Source organism: Furipterus horrens, unplaced genomic scaffold (genome assembly GCF_987537825.1).
Source record: "Furipterus horrens unplaced genomic scaffold, mFurHor1.1.pri manual_scaffold_3, whole genome shotgun sequence".
Taxonomy (NCBI): Eukaryota; Metazoa; Chordata; class Mammalia; order Chiroptera; family Furipteridae; genus Furipterus; species Furipterus horrens.
In genome coordinates, this window is record NW_028327173.1 from 166,393,937 (window position 1) to 166,421,284 (window position 27,348).

Below are 27,348 nucleotides of genomic sequence, written 5' to 3' on the forward strand. Positions count from 1 at the left end.
GACTGCACTGCGGGGAGGTGCTCTGCTCTAACCACTACCCGGCCCGGCCCGGTTAATCATTTCCTGACCTTCCTTCCTCCTCTCGCCCTGCCGGATTGCCACATCCTCCTCCTCCCCCTGCTCGCTTCCTGGCCTTGCGATTCCTTCGCCGGGTTTTACAAGGAGCCTCAACTTTGAGGCAATTTTGTAATAGCCCCGAGGTTCTCGAGGCCATGCCCGGAGGCATCGCAGGCTATCGGGGTGTAACGCCTGTTCAAACGGCCCCTTGAGGCTTTTCCGATACACTTTCTACAAAGAGGTCAAAGGATCGAGGATCCTATCTCGGCACCTCGCCCTAAGTTGTTACAGACAGACCTGGTTTCCCTCCCCTCCGCGGTAAAAAAAAAAAAAAAAAAAAAAAAAGTAACAGCACCTGGCAGGGTGGTGTGAGTTTTAAATGAGGTATTGAGTGTAAACCACCTCACTAGGAGACAGTAGTAGGTGTTTAACAAATGTTAGATCCCTTCTCTTTTTATCACCTGGTTACTGGGACCTTGAGCTCAGCAGACCCTGGTTAGGGAGATCTCTCAAACTTCAAGGGTAAGAGAGTCGGCCATGCGCTTGAGGTAGTACACATGGGGAGTCACAATGACCGGATTTAAACTCAGGTTCGTGGGCACCCCGGCTGGGCCAGCTACGCCAGCACCCAGAACCTAGAACCTGGTCCGTATCGCACCTGCCGCAGGAATAACACTAAATCAGGACTGCCCTGCGACCGATGTAGCCCGCTGGGCCACCGGGGCCAGGCCCTTAACCTCTCTGGGCTTGTATCTTCTTGTTTAAAATGGGGGCTATAGTGCCTGTCTGCTCGAGCGGTTTTTATTTGCTCCTTCACACTTTCTTGTGCGGCCAGATTTTCTACCACGGTGTAATAAAACCACCACACACCATGCAGGATCTTCTAACTGCTAGCGCTCACCGGGCCGCGATTAACTCAGCGGACCGGACCGCGTGTCTCCTGCTGGTGCCCCACCCTTTCCGGGGCCCCTAGAAGCCGCGGCCGCCCGGGGCGCCAGAGTTAAGAAACTCTTTGCGGCACAGCCGGACTCAGGGCCACCCGCGGTGAGGCTCTAGGACCCCACCCCGCGGTAGAGGACGGAGGCGGAGCTGGGCCTGGGGGCGTGGCTTACCCAGGGGAGGGGCGTGGCTGGCCTGGGAAGACGGAAGCCCTCAACCCTAGGGGTGGCGGCATGACCCGGATCCTGGATTTTCACGTTTTCTGGAGCGGGGTTTCTGGAGACGGCGGGCGAGAAAACCCGGCGCCCGGAAGCTTTTGCTTTCTTTGACGCAAGGGCTCAGGACGCAGCCGCCGTCGACAGAGCGCCCAGCGAGGAGCGACCTCAGACGGAGCTTCAGTCTTTCCGTCCCCACCTCACCCGGTTCCCGAGCCTCGGTCCTCCTCGCCACTCTCGTTGTGGCCATGGAGTGTCCGCACCTCAGCTCCAGCGTCTGCATCGCTCCGGACTCAGCCAAGTTCCCCAACGGCTCCCCGTCGTCCTGGTGCTGCAGCGGTGAGTGCGGCCCCAGGCGGCCCTGCCGTGCACCCGAGGCCCCGGCTCTGCGGGGCCTGCCGTCTAGGGATCGAGGGCGGCCGGCGCGCGGATTCGGCGAGGGTTGAGGGCGAGCCGGGTCAGGTGGCTGGGGAGGGCTATGCAGTGAGGCTGGAGCTGGCGGGCGCGCCCGGCGGAGCGGCGGCGACTCCTTTGTTTTCCGTGGCCCGACAGTCCGGCTGGCGAAGGAGAGGCCCGCGCCCGGCGGGAGCCCGCTGGGACCAAGAGCGCATGGGGGCAGCGACGTGCCGGGACTCTGGCCCGCAGCTCGCGCCCCCAGCCCCGCCCTGCCTAGGGGCTGTGCTGGCCCCCTGTCGCCGGTTTGGGGGCTATAGCGGCGGGTGTCCGGTCCCACAGGGCGGTCGCACATGTGGGGGTGCCCGAGTTGCGTCCCGTCCCCGACCAGACGGGAAAAACGCCGCTCTTCGGGCGCATCTTTGTCTGGGCAGAGGGGCGCCCTGGGGACCTTCGCCGCCTGCCCCGGCACCGCTTGCCCGCGGGCTCGGGCAACCCGACCCACGCAGGGCAGGAGCTCTGAGCCACGGGAGATGATCGGAACTCGGACGGCCGAGGTCGGAGTCTTTCATCATCCAGGGAGGGTGAAGTTTGAAAACAAGCTGCAGGCTAAAAATCTCGGGAGGCTGACCCAGCAGCTGCTTTGGAGGGGCGGCTCGATTGCCTTTCAGATGTTTTGGGTGCCTGAAATTGCGTTGGGAGTCCCGAGTTCGTGTGCTGTAGAACGGTTATTAGGTTGATGTAAAAGCTTTTGCATTGCTTACGCAAATGAACTCCTTCTGCCAGGTCCGTTGGAAACCCCAGTGCCCTCTTATTGTCTGCTCCAGCGACTTAGGATCGCAGTGGCCACAATGCTTTGATTACTTCCTGGTAGGGCCCTGGTGCCGCCGCTCGAGTCTTTTGTTTATTCGATTTGAGATGATCAACGATGGCTTGGGTTGTAGTGTTAAATTTGAATGGTGCACTTCAAAAATCTTAAGTTCATTTGAAGAAATATAGGGAAACAGCAATGTACGATTTAGCTGTGTGACATTTCTCATTATGGGCTGGAGCTGGGAAGGTAGTTTACAGAAGCCTTAACACTTTTGACAGGTTACTTCTTAAATCGGGATTATGTCCTTGGAGAAAAACATGGGTAACGCCACAAAGAAAAATGTACTCTAGGATAAGGAATAGGAATAACGCGGAGTTCTCAGAGGCTTGATGCTTTGCTTGCCTTGGTAAAGTCAGATTTTTCTTTTTCTGCATGAAGCATTTAAAGGTTAATCGGTTAATTGGTTTTACAGTGCAGTAATGCAATTCTTTTATGAGGGTACAGAAACTTGTAGAAATTAGCTCTTACATATTAATGTATCTTTCGCAGTAAATGTTGAGTATGGAACAACAAATAAGGTGCAGCAAATTGCTTTACAAATTGGTTGTTGGTGCATTAGCTGTAATTGTAGTTATAGCTGCGATGCTGTAATTGTATCTTTAAATTTTTTTCCAAAAGCGATTTGAAAAAAAATGACCAAAGTAAATACTAGGAAAAGCATACCTCATGAGGGATGATGAAATTACTCTTGCTCATCTGCTGTAAATAAACTACAGGAATTCAAAGTGGACAGTTAGCACACTTCTGTTTTTTTCTGGGAAAATCACATCAGTTTTTAAAATGGCTTCACTGGGTACATGCATCTGAAAAAGGAAAAGAGTTTATGCAACGGACAGATACCCTCTTGTGAGTCAGTCTTGCCTTTGTCAGCCAGGGAGCCCAGTTAATGCTGGAAAAGAGATGCAGAAAATTGGACATTTCTTGAGGAAATTAGGTTAAAATGGAACATACCTAAGAGACTTGTGTTGACAACAAGAACATGTCCATCTCTAAGTGAGGGATGATGTCTTGTCCAGGGGGTAGGATGGCACCTTTGCATCTTGCATCAAAATTTGTCTCTGACCTTGGTTTTTGAGTATGGTTATAGTTATGCATTTGGATTTGTAGAACCAATAAAGCCAGTTTAACTTTATATGGGTTTTTTCTTCTGTCCATATTCTGTGAATTGCAGCCTGTTCATGTGGGCCTCCCATTTAAACCTGTTGGCATTTATCCATTGATATAATCTAGTGTTATTGTATTGAGCTTGATCTTGTTCTTGCCTGCCTGTTGTTTCAGTGATTAAATGATTAGTAAATCTGTGAGTCCTTAGCTAATTCATTATCTTGCAGCATCATATTGATATGTTCTGGTATTTATTCTCTATCTCTTCTTCTTCTTCCTTCTCCTCCTCCTTTTTCTTTCTTCTTCTTCAGTAGGGAACCGAAAGGGTAGCCAATGTGTTGCCTAATGCTGTGACCAGGTATCGAGTCTGATTACGTTCTTACTGAAGAAAAAAAAAAAATCCTTGTTTTGTCACTGGGACAATAAAAGTAATGCCCTTGCCCTGTTTTCTTTGGAATTATACCACAATGAAACAGCCTTAAGGCAGCCAAGTAATTGCCAAAGACGGACATCCAAGACCCTACTAGCCAGCAGTACATCCTTGGACAAGTAGTTCTCTTTCCTTTATGCATCAGTTTCATGATATCATCTGTAAAAATCGGGTAATACTTCACAGGTTGCTGTTAGGATCAACAAAGAAATTTTTGTGAAAAATGTTAAGAAACTCCAATACACTATTCAAGTAATAGGAGACATTATAGGTCAGAACATCTTTATAAAGAGGACTCTGAAGACTTAAATATCTAAAGCCCCTTAAGTAGGACCTAGGACAGAGTAGCTTCATGCCAAATTATGCTTTCCAAGGAGATATATTTCTCAATAAGATTAGGGGGTGTAAGAAGCAATTATACTTCAGAATTGACTTGAGCTTCTTATCTATGGAAGGCACTTTGTGTTAGGTTATGTAATTATGCACTACAGCTGTTCTCAGACTTTTTATTCTTAGGACCCCTTTACACTTAAAATTTGTTGAGAACCCCAAGAGCCTTTGTTTGTATGGCTTATGTCTGTTGATCTTTGCTGTATCAGAAATTAAAACAAAAAAATTAAAAATATATTTATTAAATCACTTACAAATAACAACTATAAATCCATTACCTGTTAACATAAATGATAGTTTTCATAAAATAACTGTCTTTTCAAAATAAAATTTAGTGAGAAGAGTGGCATTATTTTATATTTTGATAACTCTGTTGTCTAGCTTAATAGAAGACAGCTGGATTTTCATATCTGCTTTCCCATTCAGTCTCTGGATATATCACACATCATGTAGTCTGTGGAAGACTCCACAGCACACTTGTGAAAGAATAAGGGTCAAAAATAAATAACATTTTAATATTATGAGAATCATTTGACCTCATGTACCTCCTGAAAGGGTCTTGGAAACTCACAGGAGTCCAGGACCACACTTGGAGAACCTACTGTATACAACTATAGGAACAACTTAAGGACACCTGTTCTCATTGAAATAGCTTTAAAGTATTATAGAAATCCTTAAAACTTTAAGGCTGGCAACAGATATGTCTTTGTGGAGACCTACAGAGCTTTTGAAATGTGTTAGCTGGGCAATAGATCATGGGGTCCAAGTCCTTTGCTTTCAAAAAAGTTAGCCTAATCTAGTTGGGGAGACAGGAAGCTAACTGGTTAGAAGATAAATCCATGATGTGGTTTAAGGTAAATGTTGAAAATAGCAATCTCCTAATAAGGCAAAAGCTGATTTATGTCTAGTCTTTGCTAAAGGCACTCACGTTTTAAATGAAGAACTTTTACATAAAAACTAGGACATTTTCTCAAGCTTTTTGTTGTGTGTGCATACCAGATGTTATTTTCAGAAGCTGGGGGCTTGGGCATTTCTTATTTATGTGGATAAAAGAATTGAACCAGTGGCAAAATACATGGGGGAAAACACAATCTGTTCAAAAAGATGCCCTAAACACAACTGTTTTTAATAAGGAAGGAAGGCCAAAGACCAAGTATTTGGGTTAGCCAGTTAAATTGGAAATATTTTAATAGCACAGGCATTAGAAATTTTCCCTGATTAATTCTTCAAAGAGTTGTGTATGCCTCTTTATTGGTTTCCAGTACACACTTCCCCTCATATTACTCAAGAAAATTAAGTGTAGATCAAATAAATGTTCTGCAGGTTTGGGTAGATAATGGAGATAAACCCCTTTTTTGGAGAGCCACTTTTTAGGTTGAGGTACTGATTGTTGAGTCCTTGTCAGTGGTAGTAAATCTGTATTTTGTGTCAAAGGTGAGAAATCACCTTGATGGAGTGATGGGTCATTTTGTATCATATTTCTTCCGCAACCTACCTCTAAAGAGGACTCTTATATTCTCAATAGACTAAATCTTCTAGATAGAATCAGCCATTTGTTCCCTAGGTCAGATGCATTTCCTGCTTTTAGCAATACCCTATGAAGTATTTACTAAGTACCTACCATATAATAACACAGTAAAATGTGCTTAATGAATGAAGAACCTTTCTTCCATTTAGATCGTGGTTGGCATGGTCTTTATGTTGAAAATAAATGCAAAGTAAGGGAGCTTCCTACACTAGCCCTCACTCCCAATATTTCAGTCTGTAAACTTTGACTCACTGTGAGCACATGACCCACTGCATCATTGTTAAAACAATGAATTTGTATTCTTTTGACATTCTGTGTTTACATAGATGAGCAGGTGGACATTATAGTAGTAAATGTGAATGAGGTGGTTAAAAATCAGTGGATAGGTGGTACTTTTTTTCACATTAATTCTAAAGATTCATATTTTAATTTTATTTACTTTTCTGAAGAACTTAAACTTTTTTGTAATATTTGTAAGCTTTAGTCAAATGTAATTGTCTTTCTAGTTTTTCTGGCAGTATTCTGCCCCCACTTCTACCTCTAGAACCTTAAGGCAACCTCGCCATTTTTCCATAGTCTCTAAATAGTTGGTGGTAAATGTGAAAGAGCTGGAATTTAGAATGTGCTCCATGTGTTTGTTTGAGATGGCTGCAGTTATGGGATTGAATTTAGTATTTTGCTGTTGCGAAAAAATTTTGACACATTGATCAGAAGTTACTTTTTAAGTAGTCTTCTTAGTAGTATACAAAGAATATCCTTCAGGGCTTAAGCAGAAGAAAGGATGGGGCTGAGGGAAGAATTTGAACTCTTTGTTTCAGTTTCCACTTAATCCTTTATTCTCAAAATAATTCGTTCTCATTATTCTTTGCTTTTACAGCATTAGCCGTAGGCTCTTAGAACATCCTACTTTTTCCCTGTTGAAATTTATCTTTCTTTACTAGAATATAATAGATTAATTTTGGATCCTTCAAATTAGATTTAGAGATACTTAGATTTTTATAGTGTTTGTAGCTCAGTAAGCAGAACAGTGAGTAATTGAGTTTGCAGCTCACTGAGTAATTTAAATTCCTGTTTTAAAATTTAATTGAGTCTTTCTTCCATCAGGGAGTAATTTACATGTACATTTCCTTCTAACCTCCTTTGTTTGTTTTTTCTTTTTGAGCTTTTTCCCCCCTTCTTGAGCTATTTTATATATTTTCCTTCTTTGAAAAAAAATATTAGTCTCCTTTGATTAAGTACAGTTTCTGACCAACCCGCCTCTGGGTTTTGTGTTCAACCTAGGCATCACAATAGACTTGGGTAGGTAGTTTATCAGTGTTTGAAGTGGGAAAGGTATACGGTTTAATGTGTTTTAGTGTTTTATGTTTATTCATAGCTCCTTTAGACTAAGAGCAATTGCATTCTAGGTGTTTTAATAGAGCTTTCCTGGACAGATGGCTTATAAGGAAGTACTTAGATTCTCAGCAGGGACTCGTACTTTTTGAAGGGTGTATTTGTGATGAAGCTTACCTTGATTGACAGTTTAGAATGCTGAAAATAGCATTAACAACAGTGACAGCTTGTTCATCTTACCTAGAATTATTTTGTGCCAAGACTACTCAAGATGCTCTGTGATTTGTAATAGACTGCTTTGAGAATGTAGGTAAGAGTAGGTATCTTTCAGACTGAAAGGAAATTTACCTAGAAATTGCCCTGTGCAATTGTATCCTGAAATCCTTTGGGGTTGTTGAATGAACTTTGGCTTAGAAGCTTGTAAATAGAGATCATCTTTTAACTGTTATGGGTCTGCAGATGTTAGTATCAATAGTAATTCCAGATGTTTTCTCATCTATTAGTTTTACTGAGTAGGAGGAGAACTGAGAACAGCATAAAGTAACTTCAAAGCAGTTTGCTAGCATTTAATCCTAATTTAATTAACTGCCCATACTTGTAGCTTTTCCTGTTTTATAGATTGTGAAACTCAGAGAGATTAAGAGAGTTGCTTAAGATGCTTGGGGGGTTGGGTAGTAGATTGAGAGAGCCCAAAGCTTAAATTCAAATACGATTCAAACCATACTTTTAGGTTGTCTTTATTTTGTCATCCAGTAACTTAGTGCCTGATAACTTAAAGGATTTAAAGTGCTTGAAATATGCTTGAAATAATTCCTTTGAAGATTCTTGACATGAAAATACATTTTAAATTTCACATTTTGAAACTAATTTATTTAAATGATGCATTTGATTAGTTCTGCCTCCCCCTGTTTATTGACTAAACTGCAGGCAAGTTGGGACAAGATTGGTAGTACAATTGGTAGAAAACTTTTCTGAATGTCTTAACTTACAATACAGCCCTGGCCTGTGTAGCTCAGTTGGTTGGGTGTGGGCCTGTGGGGCGGGTTGAGGGGAGGTCGCAGGTTCCATTCCTGGTTGGGGCACATGCCTGGGTTCCCGGTTTGGTTTCAGTTGTGTGTGAGATGCTGTTGTTGGATCTGTCTCTCTCTCACATCGATGTTTCTCTTCCCCCCTTTCTCCCTCCCTTCCCCTCTCTCTAAGAATAAATGAATGGAATTTTAGGGGGGAGGGACCTTCCTTACAGTTGAAATCTAATTTTTTTGTGGGCTATTTACATTACTTGAGATATAATAAACTAGCCTTCTCAACATAGCTGAGGATAACATTCAACTAGCTTTTGGTTATTTTTAAAATGTGCTTCTGTTCTTGAAGTTGCCCCCTGCCATTTTTTCATTTTGTTTCTGTAGAGGAGATTCTTTTTGGAGGTGCTTTGTTGTGTGGTGGGGAAGAAAGATAACTCTTAAGATACTGGATTTAGCTTTTCCTCTGGTTATTGGAATCTTTGTTTTTAGGCAGTGTACTTTCTTGATTCCATTTAGTTATATTCTAAGATTTTCCAATTGTTTTTCTTGTAAAAGTTAATTATAGTCTTTAGACTGCAGAGCTTAAAACACATTTCCCCCTCTTTTTAAGATATACTGAAAAGGAGGTCTATGAGTGCTATTTACGGATATATAAAATGCAGATGAGCTTAGAAAGGCAATTTCAGATTTTGAAAAGTATTGAAATTAAGCTTGGACATTGAAAAGTGAAAATTGTAGTTGTATTTGTTTATTAGTTGTTTGTGTTAGCTAAATTCTTCACAATTAAATAATTGCTAGTTAATTAATATTTATAATGCCTTTTTGAGGAGGGAATTGAGAGTTTGTTTTTAAGGAGCTAGCTTGCATCTCTGAAAAGATATTACAACCAAGTAGATTTTATCTGAGACTTTGTACTGTCTTTATGATTGAAGAGCTCTACCAGTGGGCTGGTTTCCATTTTGAGTAGATGGTCTGTCCTGATACTTTTCTTTGTTCTAGCTGGGTTTAAGACAGTCCTGTAGAAATCTGCTTGCCTTACCCACCTAGAAGTCACTTAGTTTTATGGACTGTTCTTGTACTATCTTATCACCAGGAAGAACAGGTTGGTGGTGATTAACTGCTCTTCCTGCAGGTTTAATTAACTGATTATGAGATAGTACACTTATTATTTTAGCTTCCTTAAATCTTTGTCCTTATTGACTATGCTCAGGTTTTCTTTTTTAAATAATAGATTATTGTCTATTCCTTTGTTTTGAACATTTGTTGCACAATATTGAGATTGTACTATCTTGATCAAAGTTTTGAAGATCATGATGAAAATTTTAGGGAACAAATTTTTGTGATAGAATGTTTCTCTGGGATACCTGATAGATAACATGTTAAAGAAATGTTCTGATATAATATATTTTTAAAAAGAACTTCTGTGTAACTTTAAAGCCATGGCTGACATATCGGGTTGGCCAAAAAGTCCATTACGTTTTTCCGTAAAATAAAAGACACATTTTTAATTTTCACCAGTAAATTTATTGATTTGGATATTTCCTAGTATGTTGGCTATCTCCCGCTATTGGCTTCCAGTGGGTAGAGGCCAGGGGGGCTGCTAAACATCTTCCAGTGCATAAGATGGCCCCATAGCGAAGACTTACTTGGCCAAAATGTCAGTAGGACCAAGAAACTTCACAAACCACTTTTGACACATTTGATCAATCATAGCACCTTCTCCATATACTACACAAATCTTTTTTTGCATTTCTGTTGCGTTGCATTTTTACCTTTCTTGAAATAATAAAGCATAATATGTTGACAATGTTGTGTATCTTCTTCCAACTTCAGTATTAAAATGTCTACACAAAAATTCACCAATTTTGGTGTTTTTTAAAAATGCATGCTTATATGACAGCTGTCACAATACACTCTAACAACATTGTTTTGAATGAAGTTAAAGACAACTAAGCACTATTAGAGCCATTGTATGAAAAAAAACTGAACGAACTTCTTGGCCAACCAAATATTACTGATTTTATATATATATAGTGTCACACGGTAAAATGCCCTTTGACTTAGTTTAGATTAACTGTAGTTTCCACCTGAATTATTCTGAATGTTAATAGATGTGTGTTGCTATTGGAGAAATTATTCTGCAACAACTAAGAACTCAAGCTTCACCTTACGTGTTTGAAGTACGTGCCAGAGTTCAACATTCATGCCATGAAAATTTAATTCTGAGAGCTTAACTGCATCAGTTTCATTTCAGTTATTATTTCAAACTTTTTGTTTGTGTATAGTCTTTTTAGAGCCTCACGTACAAATATTTTTTTTCAGGCTTTTGTGTTTTCTTCTTTTGAATAATTAATAGAAATTCTTGAGGAAATGTGTGCCAGATTTTAAAATTGTGTCTGCTGGTTATAAACAGATTCCAACTCTGTTTTTGTTAAATAATTAGAACAGTGACTGGAGTTTGCAGGTGTCTATTTTTTGTAATATTGGGTATGAAGCCCTTTAAGGAGAATATAGTCTGTGCCCAGTTTCTATATATATTTTCCCACTTCTTCATAAATAGTCCCATTGATTTTAAAAGAATAAAGAGTTTCCCAGCACACCAGTAAATACATGTGTGGTAACTACCCCCTCATCACCTCCCACCACGCTTTATGCTTTAGCACTAATCTTTTATTATGTAATCATAAAAATCTAGGAAGAGAACTGTACAATGCAGATATTAAATACATTGTTCTCTGAGTAAAGTCTAATAATAAGAGGTTCCTAAACCTCTTAATTATTTTATTTATTTATGGGAGGGAGTGCTTCCTATAAAAATACATACATAAGAATCTTTTCTTATATTGCTGTTGTTTTGAAATAATAGTTGTATGGTGTTTAGATTTATGACTTGATTCATTTATTTTGAAGATCCCACTACTGTTTAACCTTGGCTTTGCTTACTCAGGTTGTTGGCAAAAGCATGGAATTACATCAGATCTTGCTATATTAAATAAATGGAAATATTGTATGTCAAGAATTTTTCTTAAGTGATTCATGGTTTTCTGTTCTTTCTCCATATAATCAGCTTCATAGGGGAAGTTATTTTTGAAACAATATAAACTGGTAATTTTTTCTATAGTTACTTGTGTCTGATCTTCCAGAGGCAAAGGTGGCCCATTTTGACTCTGATTTTGTAATCTGCTTTGGCTTTACTAGTTTTAATTCTCCCCACTACCCTTTCCCCTCATTTGGAGGTAGGAACACAAGTCCAGTACGTATTTAGCTGAAGACTGGTAGAGTAGGTATAGCATAATGGTTTCATTAGGTGTTTTCCCCCAAACTAGGTCTGAACAAGTCTGAGCTTGTGATGGAACAGATAATAACAAATTTGTTTCATGCATTACAGTTTTTGAGAATATGTAGTTTCACATACATTGTTTCCATATGTTGTTTTCATCAGATGTTGAAAACTGATTTCCAAAATCCATTTCAAAATAAGAGTAAAATGCTTGAACCAGTGAGGGGACCAGCCTTATGGAGCAGAATTTGCCTCTTTGTGGGAAGTCAGCAGGACCAGATGCCCTCTCTTTTCTGGCTCTGTAGGTATCTGGATCTGTTAACATATAGATGACAAATTTTGGCCAGCTTTGAAATTACTTCTCTAGTAGAGGACACATACCATTAGCTCTGCAAATTAGCCTTTCAGTATATAGGGAATTGGCCCCAAATCATAAACTGCTATTGTAATTTTTATGCCATATAATGGATTTTAGTCATACTTTTTAAAAGATAAAAAGTGGTTTAGGCATTCTCATGAATTGATATGACTATTATATCTACCTTTTAAAAATTAATTAATGCTTTCAAAAATTAACACATATAAACAGTATGTCATATTATCACAAGGTTTAAAATAGAACAGCAATCTCCCTCCTTCCCCTCTACCCTCAGTCCTACTGTCCACAGACAAGTCCTTTAAGCTCTATTTAGCTTTCACGCTCATATTTACCTGCCTACTTCTAAGTAACACACTGTTATTTCTTAATTTATCAATTTTAGGCATTATCTCTTGACATCTTGCTATGAGGACATTTGTGCTGGCTGCATCACCCTTCCTTCTGGCCTTGTCTCCGTTTCTCAGTGTAATTTGATTACAAGTGCTGGTTAATATGGTGATTACTTTTTCTTTCTTGTTCAGCGTTATTTTTTCTAGAGTAAATAATTACCTTAAAAAAAAGATTTTGTTTATTTTTAGAGCAAGGAGAGGGGAGGGAGAAAGAGAGGGAGAGAAACATCGATGTGTGAGAGAAACGTTTTTCTATTGGTTGCTCTCACACATGCCACAAGCCGGGGCCAGCCTGCAACCCAGGCATTTGCCCTGACAAGGAATCAAACTGGCGACCTTTCACTTTGTGGGAGGACACCCAACGAACTAAGCCAGACCAATCAGGGAAATAATTGCCTTTTTAAAAAAATTGCTTAGTTCACCTTCTACTTGTTTTCTCTCTATATATCTGTCAAGTGTCTATGAATGTTATTCCCCAAGCATTTAAACAGATAATCTCTTAGCACAATTTTTTCTGAAGACCTCTTGCCTAGAGCCCTCTTGTTCCTATTTGAACTAATTGTTCTGTGGGCCTACTGGACAGTTCTTATGCTGTGATTCCCTTGCTGTTCTCTTGTATTAGATCTTCTGTTTCCTGGACCCATATCTTTCTCTTTCTTTGTTTATTAAACTATTTTGCTGGAGTACATCACTGAGCTCTCTTCTCACCGGAGATTACTTTTTGACCCCTTGCAGGTCTGATAAGTTTTATTCTACGTTTACACTTAATTGCTTGGCTATATAGACTACTAGAAAAGATTTTTCTCTTAGAATTATGAGAACGTTATTCTTCTGTTTTTAGGCCTCCAGTCTTGCTGTTGAGAAACCTGATGCTTTTCTGATTGCTGTTTCTTCATATATACGCTGTATATCTTTCAATTCTTTTTTCTGAAAGCTTTTAGGTTATTCTTTTTATCCTTGGTTTTCTGAAATTTCAAAATGATTTGTCTAGGCATAGGTGGTTTTCCTTTATTGTGATGGGCGCTCAAGGGACCTTTCAATCTATACATTTGAGAGCACACTTATTCTCCCATATTTACTTCTCCTAATTGCTACTCACGCCCCCCCCCGAAACTGCTACTAATTCAATGTTGAGTGTTCTAGGTAGAACCTGTAATATTCTTTCTTTTGGTTCTAGTTCTGAGATATTTCATTGATTTTTTTTCTTCCACCCTTCTATTGAGTTTTGATAATCATATTTTTAATTTTCAAGACATTTTTCTTATTTTTCTGACCATTGCTTTTTCATACATTCTGTTGCTGTTTTGCAGTATCTCTTATTACTCCAGGATTTTAAATTTATTTTAAAGTTTTTTGTGCTCCTTGCATTTTTGTTTCCTCTGGGTTCTTTTTCTTTTTAAAATGATTCTGTCAGACTAGAAGTTTTCTTCAAGGATATGATATTTTTTTAAAGATTTTATTTATTTTTAGAGAGAGGGAAAGGGAGGAAGAAAGAGGGCGAGAAATATCAATGTGTGGTTTCCTCTCACTTGCCCTCAACTGGGAACCTGGCCCGCAACCCAGGCATGTGCCCTGACTGGGAATCGAACTGCGACCCTTTGGTTCACAGGCTGGTGCTCAATCCACTGAGCCACACCATCCAGGGCTCAAGGATCTGTTTTATCTTTGTCTTCATAAAGAGTAAGTTACTAAAAATCTCTGTAAATGGGTGGGACTTGTCTACAGTGGACTTCACCTTGAGATGAGGGAGCAAGCCACATTCTTCATTAGAGGCAGCGCTCAAGATGTCTGTATGGAGACTTTTATTTATTTTTTATTTATTTACTTTTAGAGGGAAAGAGAGGGAGAGAAACGACAATGTGCAAGATATACATAGATCAGTTGCCTCTTGAACACCCCCAGCCGGGGACCTGGCCCACAACCCAGCATGTGCCCTGACTAGGAATCTAACCAGTGACCTTTCAGTTCACAGACAGGTGCTTAACCACTGAGCCACACCAGCCAGGACTGTATGCAGACTTCTTTTTTTTAAAGCAGCATTTAGTACTTCAGTCCTCCCTCTGATTGATGTTCTGACATCAGGGTTCAGGAAGCTCCATTATTTAGTTGTTTGTTATAGCCCTTGGACCATTATTTTCAGTCCCATCCCTACCCTTGCTGTCTGCTGTGCCCGTTGTCCCTGAGCCTCCTCTTGTCTGTTCTTTGCTGGCATTTAGGTTGTAGTTTCTTTTGCACTGTTAAGATTGTTACTGCTCTTCTAACTTCTTCCTGATTTCCAAAAATGGGTTGAAATCTTTTGCTTCTTTTGAACATGTCTCCCATGTTCCCTTTATCCTTGTGAGTTAACATCTATTTAATTCCTCTATTGTCATTTTAGTGGGATGTTAGGAAGGAAAGGAGATAAGAGAGCAGTTGGCCTGCCATGTTTAAATTGGTGTCTATTTTTAGACAAAATATTTCTAATCCAGTTTGTAGGGCAATATGCTGTGCCCTATCAGAAATAGATTTTATTAGTTGTCATTCAGAAAGTTAAATCACTAAAACTGCAATTTTATATTACTCTATTTGAGTAAAAGTTCAAACTCTGATTTACCTTCTCTGATAAACAGAGCAAAATATTGTTGCTGTTACCAGAGTCAGCAAAGAGAGTAGGTAAGCCAGAGGGATTGACTCTGCTTGGGAAGCCAAATCACAAGCCAGACTTTGGATATGTAAAAGAAACAGTGGTAAGGTCATTTGGACTACTGCAATTAATATGTTGTAATATTTTTACTGGATTAGTTTATCATCCATCAGTAAAGGGAAGTTAATGCCAGGTTTATAGAACTCTTTGGCTCTGTACATTGGTATTTTAACCCTTCCCCTTGTATTTTAGTAAAGAAAAGTATGTTCTTAATTGGAAGTAAAAACTAATTTTTTATCTTAAGAAACCTTTTTATTTTACTATAATAATTTCAACTTAAAGAAACATTGCTAAGAATAGTACAAAGAACTCTCATGTACTCTTTACCTAGATTCACCAGTTGTTAGCATTTTGCCCCATTCACTTATGAATGCACCTTCTCCTTTTGTAATTTAGAGATATAATGCTTCTTTATCTATAAATACTTTAGTTTTTTTTTTTTCTTCAAGAACAAGGTCTTTCTTTTCAATAAGCACAGAATATTGGTCAAAATCAGGACATTTAATTCTGATACAATAGTATTAGCTAATGCACATTTCATATTCAGATTTCTCTAGTTGTCTAAATTATGTTTTTTATATAGTGTCCTTTATAGTAGTTTCACTTTTTTGTCCCCCCTTTCACCTCCCCTGGATGTAATCCAGGATCATGCATTTCATTTTGTTGTCATAACTCTTTAGTCTCCTTTAATCTGGAATAGTTCCTTAGCCTTCGTCTTTAACATTTTGATATTTTTGAAGAACATAGGCTGATAATTTTATAGGATGTTACTCAATTTGAGGTTTTCTAATGCTTTCTCATGATTAGATTAAGGTTATGCATTGCTTTGGTAGGAATACTACAAAAGTAATATTGTGTCTTTTCAGGGCATATATCAAGAAGTATATGATGTTGGTTTATCTCATTTTTAGTGATGTTAACTTTGATTACTCTTTAAAATTGAATTTATTGGGGTGACATTGGTTAATAAAATTATATAGGTTTCAGCTGTACAATTCTATCACACATCATCTGTATATTGTATTGTGTTCACCACCCCAAGTCAGGTCTCCTTCCATCACCATTTATCCCCACACCCTTTTCTATCTCCACTCATCCCCCTTCCCCTCTGGTAGTCATCTTGCTATTGTCTGTCTGTGAGGTGTTTTTTTCCCTTAATCCTTCTCCTTTGAGCTTTGATTACTTTATAAAGGTAATAATATTTGTAAGTAACTTTCCACTATTTTTCTCTTTGTTAATAATAAGTACTTTGTGGGAGAGACTTTGAGATTTATATATATATATATAAAGTCTGTCCAGAAGGTATCCAGCCATATACTATGAAAAATAGAGACATTTATTGAAGAAGCTACAAGAAACATTGTACATAGGACAGTGGCGCCTCAGTCCCCTTCAAAGTCGGCATCTTGGGACCTTACGTAGTTCTTCTCCTAGTTGCCATTAGCTACCCCATGGTATTTTCCTGAATCTCATCGATGGTCTGAAATCTCTTCCCTTTCAAAGGTGATTTTAGTTTTGGGAAAAGCCAGAAGTTTCAGGGCACCAAATCTGGGCCTTTGGGGGTCTGAGTCACCTCAGTAATTTGATGTTATGCCAAAAAGCACTGCGCCAGAAGTGATGCATGAGTGGGCAGGTTTTCATGATGAAGCTGCCAGTCACCAGTTGCCTGTAGCTGCAGCCTTCTGAATCATAAGAATAGCTTCCACTGAGGAATGGTCAAGCTTAACACAAAATTTGATGCAGATGCGTTGCTCTACTCACTCAGTTATTTTGAATGTGACGGCCACACAGTGCACATGCTCACTCATTTGGCTCTATTGCCCCCACTGACTTGTACAGTGAGTGACGTCTTCATTATTCACATTGGCATTCCAGTCCACTCTCCTTGGCTGCCAGGTTACATCGATGTCGTGCACACTGTTCTCATTATATTAACAATGGCTGGACCTTTTCTGGACAGACCTTATATATATTATCTATATTTATATACACCCACACAGGGTGGGACAAAAATAGGTTTACAGTTGCTCATATGGAAAGTAATACCATAATTAATAAACAGTAATACCAGAATAACCTGTTTCATGTACTCACAACTGTAAACCTATGATACTTTTGCCCCACCATATATATGTATGTATTTGTGTATATACACACACATATATTTCCTGTTCCTCACCAAACGTTCACCCAAATTGAGCATGCATTGATGATTCTTGACTGAACCAGTTATTATTAGGATGGTTGCAAGATGTTGATCTTCTAATTCATATTTCTTCTAAACATATTATTTGGTATTCTATAAGGAAGAGCTTTCCTTGGTTATTTATTCACTTATTTTATTGGTATGGTCTCAGATTTTTATTTTATTCTGTGGTATTTTGTTATTATTTATTTTGAGGTTTAAATTGTCTTAGATTTGGCTAGTTGGGAACCCTTAAAGACATAATTTTGACATGTCCCTATTGTTCTTTGAGCTCTTTCTTACTTTCTGGCACAGGAAGATGCTCCAGGCTCATCTTGTGCTCAGCCTGCCCCAGGCTTGCTTGCAATCAGCCATTTCTCCAAGTAGCCCTCATTCCTTTTAGTTGGAAATAATGTTTATAAAGTAAGATCTCTCAGCAGATAAGAGCTAAGAAATATAAATAGACATCTCTCTCTCTCTCTCTCTCTCTGTGTGTATAAAACCAATAGTTTATATTGATGCCTGTAATTCCATTTCAGCACCACAGACCTAGTCTTGCCCCCTTTCCTTATTTGTAAAGCCCTTCTCCAACACTGAGAATCTGGTTCCTATTATCCCCAACATATGTACTCATTTGCTCAATGCCATAATCAGAGAAAGTAGTTCCAGAACTGCTTACCCATACGATTGCAAAGAAAACCCCTTATAACTAGAGTTTAATATTTCTTTACAGTTCTTTTTATAAATATGTATACTGACAATGTATAAGGTATTATGTTCTAAGTTATTTGGGTTTAGTTTCCCTCCTTCTTTTAAGACCCTTAAATTATTTATTTGACATACAGTTAAGTTCATTTGTTTGTGTTTGATTCCCATTTTAGATTTTTTCACCTCATCCTTGCTGATTTTAATTTATATTTTGAGTATATAAAACATTAGCATGGTTCTAAAAGTTGAAACTACCTGGAAGTGTTACCTACCCTACCTTTCACTCATTCCCACCCATTCTTGTAGATGACCAATTCTGACTTATCCTTCCTGCGTTCCTTTTTTGTAAAAAAGCAGAGTCTTTTCTTATTTTCTTATTTGTAGTTTGCTACAAAAAGTAGCAAACTATACTCTTTTGGACTTTGCTTCTTTCATTTACTAGTATACCTTGGATAGCACTCTGTGTAGAGATTTTTCTTCTTCTTATTTTTAATAGTTTCATAGCACTCCCAATTGTGGATGTGTCACAGTGAATTCAACCATTCTCCTGTGTTGGGCATTTAGGTTGTTTCCAATATATTATAGTTGCAAATAATGATACAACTAATAGCCTTGTATAAATACATTTTGTATTTTGAGTGTCTTCAGGGAAGATGAAAAGTTTTAACTTTGTAATTGTATGAGCAGTAATATATAAGTGATTTTTTAAGAATATGTCAAGATATTTGTCTCCCTACTCGCGTCTTCCCATTTACTGTGATCTTTAAAATGTATTCAAGGTCTTTGAAGTGAAATACTTCATTATAATTACTTCTCTGTCTGGGAAAAGTTGAAATCAGAGACCTGGAGTTGGCCATGGAAACATTTTTAGTCAGTAGTAGCTAATCATATGTTCTGGATCCAAGTTCGTTTTAAGCAGTTGGCTGTTGCTTGTACATATTCATCAATGCTGTTTTAAATGTGTACTCAGACCCATTTTTTCCTGGTTCTTTTCTCTTTTAGTTTCCTTCATGTCATACTATTGACTGGCTGCCCCCTGGGGTTATAGAATGGCAGTAGAACGGGCAGTTATACATAGAATAGAAATAAAGATTTGGGCATCCATTTTCTCTGATAAGTCTCAGAGCATTTTGAGAGTATTATAAACTGCAGATCCTCAGAGGAAAGGCATCTTAGATTCCCAGATAATACTGCTGGCCCTCTCAGGTGGTTGATGATTTTCCAGCCTTTTGTTCCAACAAGCAGGCTTTGGAGTAGAAGGGGGACCTCCTCCTGCATTGCTAGATAACCGTGTAAAAGATTGGCTAGCATCGATTCCCATGAGAGGGGCCATGAATGGATTACATATGGGTTGAGATAATGATTCCTCAGCCTAAGGGTGGTTAGAGCCTCCAAGCAGATCACTTCTGGCCTTGAGAAGCCTCTTCAGTTTATGTGCATATGCCATACAGATGTTATCATTTTCTGTGCATGTTCTGACATGGAAAAGGTTGAGAAAGTAGGCTAAAGCATAGTCTCAAAATTAGCCTCTAACGGCATTGCCCCTTAAAGAGGAGCAGGTAATAAGGTGGAGAAAGAAGTGAATTATTCAGAGTAGAAGTTTAAACATAAAAACAAGCTGATCACCATATTTTAAATCTAGTATGATTTGAAATCATTTCCTATTTACTTCTTTGCTAAAATAAAAGTTAGAAATTAAGAAATATTGTTAAATGACTTGGCTTGTAACCCCATTGTTTTGGATATTGGAATACTTAAGTTGTATTTAGATTGATCAGATTGGTGAATCATGATTTCATCTCTGTTCTGAATCCCTCTGAGTTTGGTATATTTCAATATGGTTTGCCACCTAAAGAACTTATGTACTTACTTAAATGTATCTAAACCTTTTGTACATCTCTCAGAATATGCATTTGCTTCCTAAGGTGTGTATTTTATATTGCATGCGTACAATTTAATGATTCTTATATTAAAGTGGTTATAGTAGTTACATCAATTTTGAAATAAGCTTATTCAAATTGAGTATTTTACCTCATTCATTTGATGTTTTAAATTTAATTTTAGGTCAGATATAGGAGAAGTTTCTGAGGGATTTTTGCTGACTTTAATGTGACTTTCGTATTTGGAATTTTTCTGTGAACAAGACTTGTCAGCTGTAATTTCTTTTAATTAGTATAAACTAAGGGGAAAATTCTGAGATTTAGTAGTCATTATATATGTGGACATTTGTTAACTGTGCTGTATACAATAGCAGCCACCAGAATTAACCTTTGATAACCATTTCATTTTTTAAAATATATTTTCATGGGAACGGCACTGACCATCACTGGGTGCTTTCTCTTTGTTAGGCCCTTTGCTGTGCACTTTATATTGTTTGTCTCATGAAATCCTTACCATAACTATGTTAGCAGAGGTGGTATTTGTCCGATTTTACAGACAAGGAAGTAGGCTCTGGAACAACTGCCTTTGGTCATAAAATAAAAGAATGGCAAAACTAGAAGGCAAACTAAGACTGTTGGCTCTGAAGCTCATACTTGCTTCATTCTATCACATGTCCTCTGACATTTTTAAAAATCTTCATGTGAGGACACACATTTATTGATTTGAGAAGGGGGTGGGAAGTGGGAGGGAGGGGGAGGAGAGAGGGGGGGAGAGAGAGAGACAGAGAAAGGAAAACATTGATGTGAGAGAGAAACATTGATTGGTTGCCTCCTGTACATACCCCGATCAGGAATCAAACCTGTAACCTAGGTATATGCCCTCACTGGGGATTGGACCTGCAGCTTTTTAGTTCACAGGACAACACTCTAGCCAACTGAGCCACCCAGCCAGGGCAGTTTGGTACATTTTTGTATTAAAGAAGGAAGGAGTTCTTTTGGCAGGGTTAGGGGTCAAGGGCAAGTGATCAAGGTCTCTGCCTAGTTCAATCAAAATGATGTGGACCAGTGTTCTGGTCTCTATGCCCCTTGCCTACCACCTCCTTCTGGGCTTCTGTGCAACAATTTGCTGAGAGCATTAAGAGAAAAGTGTATTTCCTTTGAAATCTTGGGATTCTGGTAAGGTTGTGGACTCTTGATCCCAGCCTCAAAGGCCTGGCTGGGATCAGACATGACTGGGTGTGATGGGGATCAACTCAGGCTGGCTGAGTAGTATGTGAGAACTCCTAGGGTAAAAATAGAATTGGAAACAGAGATGGAGTAGGAAGTTTTCAACTGTTTATTCAGAATAAGTTTTTCAAATCCTTCAATAAAATCTGAGGTTTCCCAGAATGCTTCTTAAAAGAACATAATCCAGAGGGGCAAAAGGAAAGAAGGATAAAGCTTTGTAGATTTTAATGAAGAGAAAAGGAATTTCTGATAGTGCCAATGACAGCTTCTTAAGGATTTTATCCAGAATTTGGGTTGCTGTAGGACTAGTGTTTTTGAGATTTTGAAGGTCGTTTTTTACAATGTAGGGCAACATTAGGAGTGATGTTTGTGCTCAAGAAAGAATTAGGTTATCTTACAGTAGTGACAGCACATCTGAATTTGAGTTGTTAAAATATTGATGAGATACAAAAAAACAGTCCAAAGAATCATCGCAGCTTAGTTGATGATAGACTGCTACCTGTGTCACAGAGGGAATAGTCTAGGCTTTAAATAGTTTTGATTCTTATGGGGTAGAACCTCTTGAAGTTTCTCATCCTTACTTTGAAACAACAGTGTCAATCATTCCAGTGAGTTGTTTGGTAGGAATGAGTGGTTAATGCTGTATCACTGATATTCCTCCTTCTACAGGTGGTTTTCTGGTGATCTGTTATGCATAACTATCCTACATTGTAATGGCTTAAAACAACCTTGTATTTTGCTTATGATTTTCTGGGTCAGGAATTCAGGAAGAATTTGGCTGGTGTTGGATCAGCTGGAGTACCTGGGGCTTCTTAATTCACATGTCTGGAGCCACTGTACTCCCTGGTCTCTCTTTCCCAGTCTCCCCAACCCTCACAAATGGTGTCATATGCTCTAAGGTCTCTCTCTCCATGAAATTTGGGCTTCTCACAGTATGTTGGTCTCAGAGTGACCAGACTTCTTATGTGTGGCTGGCTTCCAAGAAATAGCAAGAGGAACCTGTTAGTTTCTTAAGGTCTAGACCTGCAAATTGACGCAGAGTCACTTCTACCATTCAGTTGGTCAGGACGGTTACAGCACCTGCCCAGATACAGGGATTGAGGACATAGACTTGCCTATCGATGAGAAGAGGGTCTAAGAACTTGTGGCCATGTTTAATTTATCAGAGGGCCATTAAACAGAAAGAGGGTGGTTATGGGAAATACTGAACTGTGATGTTACCAGAAAACAATTTACTTATCTAATGATTCAGGAAAAATTGATTGCTAGTCTTGAATAAGAATGGGACTGAGGCAAGAGGGAGCTGTCAGAAGGAGGAAGGTGGAAAAGATTCTCTCTAAGGCGAAGTAGAAAGGCAACCAAGATAAGCTTTGCTCCATAATTGCCTTCCTTGCCTTTGCCATGAATTCTTGGTTCTATGATCTTGGCCTAGAGTCCAAAACTGTACTTCTGACCACTTTGAATTTGGTGCTCATGCTTGCTCTCCTCCTCCTATATTATTTAGACCTCTACTTAGTCTCCCAAGCTCTGAATTGTACCATCCTTTGGCCCTGGGCAGCTTCTCTTTTTAAGAGAAATCTCCTATTTCCATGTTCTCTGGGAACCCAATGCCCTCTCCCAGCATTGAGGGGAAGGGGCGGGCAATAGACAGTTATTTTGGTTGCACTCAGAGAGCTTTGGCACCTTTGGCAGTTGCTTAGTATAGCTAGATTTCTTATTTTCTGGACTATGTTATGACCCTATTCCTGTTCTCTTTATGTGACTTCACTGACTTCTTCCATCAGTCATTTCAGAGGATTCAAGTTGAAGATAGGAGAGACTTCAGAACTGTTAGCATATGCTTCAAAGAAAAACTAAGATATAAAGAAAATTATATGCCTTGCTCTTAAACTTCTAAAAAGATGTCATTTGGAGGGTAAATGGGTATGTCCTGGAATATATTTCCACTTACAGGTACTGGAATATTTATGGAATTCTTTTGGTCATACTGCCATATCCTCCAATTTCTAGAAGAGTAACACTATCGATACTTTTATGGTGTGTGTGTGTGTGTATGTGTGTGTGTAGCTGTGTGTTTTAAATAACAGCTGCAAGAATTTTGTTTTCATTGATCAAATTTTTACAGTCCCATCAGAAACAGCAACTCTGCAAAGTGGAGTGGGAAGTGTATGGAATCACTGTTCAAAGCCATCATAGGCAAACATGCTGCTACAACAGCATGGGATTTTGGTTTAACTTACCACTCATGCTTAATTTAGAATAAACTTCTTTCATTAAGACAACTTTAATACCAGTATCTTTAAATTTAAGGTGTTTAACATTTGTTTTTATTATAAAAGAAGTAATGCTTCCTAAAAAAAATTCAAAGTATAGTTGGAAGTAGGGTCATGTGCCTCTAAATTCTCCATCCCATTCCTTTTATGTAACCATTCATAGTTACTATATACCCTCCCACACTTTTTAAAATGTATATGAAGGTATGTAATATAGACACAGAAACACAGAGAATGGAATCTTTTAAAACTCAAATGACAGCCTTCTGGACTTACTGTTTTGCAGCAGTCTGTGACTTTAAACATTAAAAGTTTTGAGTTCCAGTTCTGTCACTGACTTAGCAAGTTACGTAACTTTTCTTTGCCTCATAAAAATGCCAAATAACAGTATGCACCTCACTAGATTGTCGAGGATTGAATGAAGCAATATTCACAAAGTGGTTGCAATGGTATTTGGCATATAGTACATACTAGATAGATATTAGATAAAAATGAATTCACTTAATAAAAAACTCATATTACGGATGCTTTCTTATGGGTTACTGATTTTTTTTATTATGGATGCTTTCTTATGGGTTACTGATTTTTTTTTTAGAGTATTGCACTTTAAAACTACTGCATACTGTTGTAGCAGCATGTTTGCCTATGATGGCTTTGAACAGTGATTCCATACACTTCCCACTCCACTTTGCAGAGTTGCTGTTTCTGATGGGCAGCGTGGTGTGAATGTGTTTGCGTCTCAGAAGTGGTGGGAGGCAGAGGGGGAAAAAAGCTGAAAACCATTGGTTTAGAAAATTATACTACATTAGGTAGAAAGTGGAGTTGGAAGAATTTTATCTACAGGGGAAGTTGACGTGATTGTTTACTCTAATTTTTTTTTATGTTCTTGGAATAATTTTATAATTAAAAAAGACATGCTTATCACCTAGTCTTCATTTTACAATGAAGAAATAGACCTAGAAGAGTAGTGATGTTCTCAGTTCTACAGCTAGTAATGGAAGAGCCAGGACCAGAATCCTGGTCATCGGATCCTCACCTTTTGAATTCTTAAGAAGATAAAGGGCCTGTCTCCCAGTTGCAGCAACTGTTGAATAATTGATACACCATAAATGGCTTGCCTGTTAGTGCTGTGTGCTTGAACCATTTTGCGTGTAGAGACAGTGACTAAGCATTAGTGCATGATGTTTTATGAAAAAAAAAATTAGAATTCCAGGAGAATTGTTGATAGGCCTTGAATATCAACTGTGCTCTATACTATTAGGTTCTGTGTAGTAAATACAAGGATATTGAAGATCATTGGTTTTGTGGGAAGAGTTATATTTGGTGTGAATGCCATTTTGTCTTATGAACTCCTTGTCTCCTAAACACAACCTGAAAACAAACATTCCTGTGTAAATAGGCCCCTTTAAGCACAGAACTGACACCCCTAGTTTTCTGCCCTTTATCTCGATAAAGGAGGAGACTACAATTCCCTTTCTCAGGTCTAGTAGGGAGGAAAACTACTTTGATCTGTAGATCACTTGGATGCCTTCCCTCTCTCTGCCTCTGTGCCCCATCAATTCTCACATCCCTCCCAACGTGGGTTAAAGTTTTGGAGGCTCTTAAGGAAAACCTGAGTGTGAGCAGGTTTTAGAGGCCTGGGCTCCTCCACCCATCTCCCCTGCCCAGCATGTGTCAACAGCTTCTACCTTGAGAATGACCCAGCTCAGGAGAGGATCAAGAGTCTCCACCTCCTCCAAAGGGGCCCTCCTGCCAATTTGCAGAGCTTGTGGCTGAGGTGAGAGCTGGGCCAGAGGAAGGTTCTGCAGCCAGGGCTGAGGCAGGACTGCAGAGGGAGCCTAGTTAGTACCGGTCTTCAGGCTGAGGTGCCCAGGGACTGAGAGAAGAGATGCCAACTTGGGGTGGAAAGAATCCAAGCACATGAGATTGCTTAAGGACAGAATAACTTTAACTAAATTTTATACTCTGAAAGTGAAAGGAGATAAGACTCCATTTATGAGATCCAATGACCCTGCTGTGGCCAAGTGTAACAGTCTGAGAAATACACTGCATGGCTTCCTTGCTTGACATGACCTTGAAGTGTAATTAGGTGTAATAAAAAGCCCTGTATACATTCTCAGACTTACCTTTTTGACCTTCTACAACTTTACATCCATATTACTCTCTTTCTCTCAAGTACCAGCATTTTAGATTAAAAATAAATAAATTAAAAAAAACCTTCAGTTTAATATTTTTATGTTGTGCTGAATAGATAGTATATTTATAGCTTTAAAATATTTTACTATGATTTTATTCAATGTTTATTTATAAAAATTACAGTTATATTATGACTTATTTAGAGTTTTATACAGAGCCTGGAAGCCTCTAATACTGTTGTTCCCATGGGAAACGGGTTTATTCTGCAGATAAACTTTTGAACTCATCTGTCTATAAATTGAGACTAGCTTTTAAAGTAGTTCCTGTTAAGGTGATGAAAATAAATGACTTTAAGATTATATGTATCTTTCATTCATTCTATGACCTGTTCTATTCATAATAATTAAAAATTAGTTTAAAGCGAATATTTTTCATTCTATTTTATAATTGTCTTGGGTACATTAAAGGTTCTTAATTTGGATAAGGTGTGTATAGACAGAGTGAATATTCCCTAAAGCAATGCAATAAATGGCTCTGGAATGCCCCATCATATCCTGTTCTCTATATCCATAGCTTCCTAGCCTTCAGATGTTTTTCCAGTGTGAAAGTATCAAGTTCTCAGAGAGTACTGTCCTTTAAATAGTCAAAACCAACTGTCCTATCATACATTGTCTTCACTCTCTTATTGTAAATATTTGTGACAGCAGAAATTGGGCATCTTCATTCAGAATGTGATGTCTTTTTTGAGATTTATTAAAAGGTACAGTTACTTATTTCCAGTGTTTTTGAAAGTCAGTATTCCCTTTAATTGTCTCTCCTTATCCCTGTCTTAAGTACCTATTTATCTACTTATTTATTTTATTGAGATGCAATTTACATAACATAAAACTAACCTTTTAAAAGTGAACAATTCAATGACTCTTTAGTAAAATCTACAACCACCACCTCTATCTAGTTTCAAGACATTTTCATTATCCCCAAATAAACCCCATACCGATTAAGCAGTTACCCCCCATTCCTTCCTCCCCTCAGCATTAGGGTACCTTTTTTAAAAGTTCAAATTGAGAAATTAAAAAATTAATAGAACTTAATGAGATAATTTAGATAGTTGTTGGCAGCCGTCCATCTTGAGAGACGATGGTGTAGCTTCTTAAGAGTCTATCTGCACCGCCGAGAATGGCTGTGCAGTCCAACTCGGGAGTGACACGGTATCTGTCTCCTCCCGTGTTGAATCGACATCTTGCGATGACGCTGGAGTGTCCTCTCCAGTGAAGCTGAAGCTACAGAGCCTGGGCAGGGTGATATGGAGGGTCTGCTGTTGCCCATGCAGCAGACCCCCCCCTCTCTTCGCAGCTGAAGGGTCCAAGGGAAAGACGGAGTCAATACAGCTTGGCTTCAGGTGCGCCGCAGGAGTTGCCGGTGTTGACTACAACGTCAAACCGCCTTAGGGACTCCGGCTCCGGATTTTCTGTCGGGGTTTACTCCCTTAGCCTTTCCCCTGAAGAGGTATGCAGCAAGGCAGCGGAGGTTTTTTGGAGTCAGAGTTTTCCTTCTCTGATGTGCCCTGACTGGAAGATCGAACCAGCGACACTTAGCTCGCAGGCCGACGCTCAATCCACTGAGCCAAACCAGCCAGGGTAAGCAAATAGGTATTTCGATATAATGGCAACAGAAATTGTACTAATTCAGGAATGGGTGTTTTGAGATTTCAGCGGGAGTTAGAATGTCTTTAAAAACAACATGAACCTTCAAATGCCAAAATAAAACTCAAATTGAGTTCATTCACGGCTTACAATAAAAGATTATAATAATAATATATATATAATATGTGTTATTATTAACCTTTATTTTTATTACTATTATCCTATTTCCTATATCAATGCCTTACAGCACTTGGATGAGGACCATAAGATATTAGGAGTGA

The 27,348-nt window shown here is 38.9% G+C and overlaps 1 protein-coding gene across 1 annotated transcript in view; it reads left to right on the top strand.

Moving 5' to 3' along the window:
• The first annotated feature begins 1,294 nt into the window (after positions 1-1,294).
• The window catches only part of USP3 (ubiquitin specific peptidase 3), a 95,514-nt gene continuing 69,460 nt past the window's right edge, over positions 1,295-27,348 (top strand). The window contains exon 1 of the mRNA XM_090270735.1: positions 1,295-1,550. Within this exon, the coding sequence (XP_090126861.1) occupies positions 1,460-1,550 (91 nt within the window). The 5' untranslated portion in view covers positions 1,295-1,459. The remainder of the gene's footprint in view (positions 1,551-27,348) is intronic.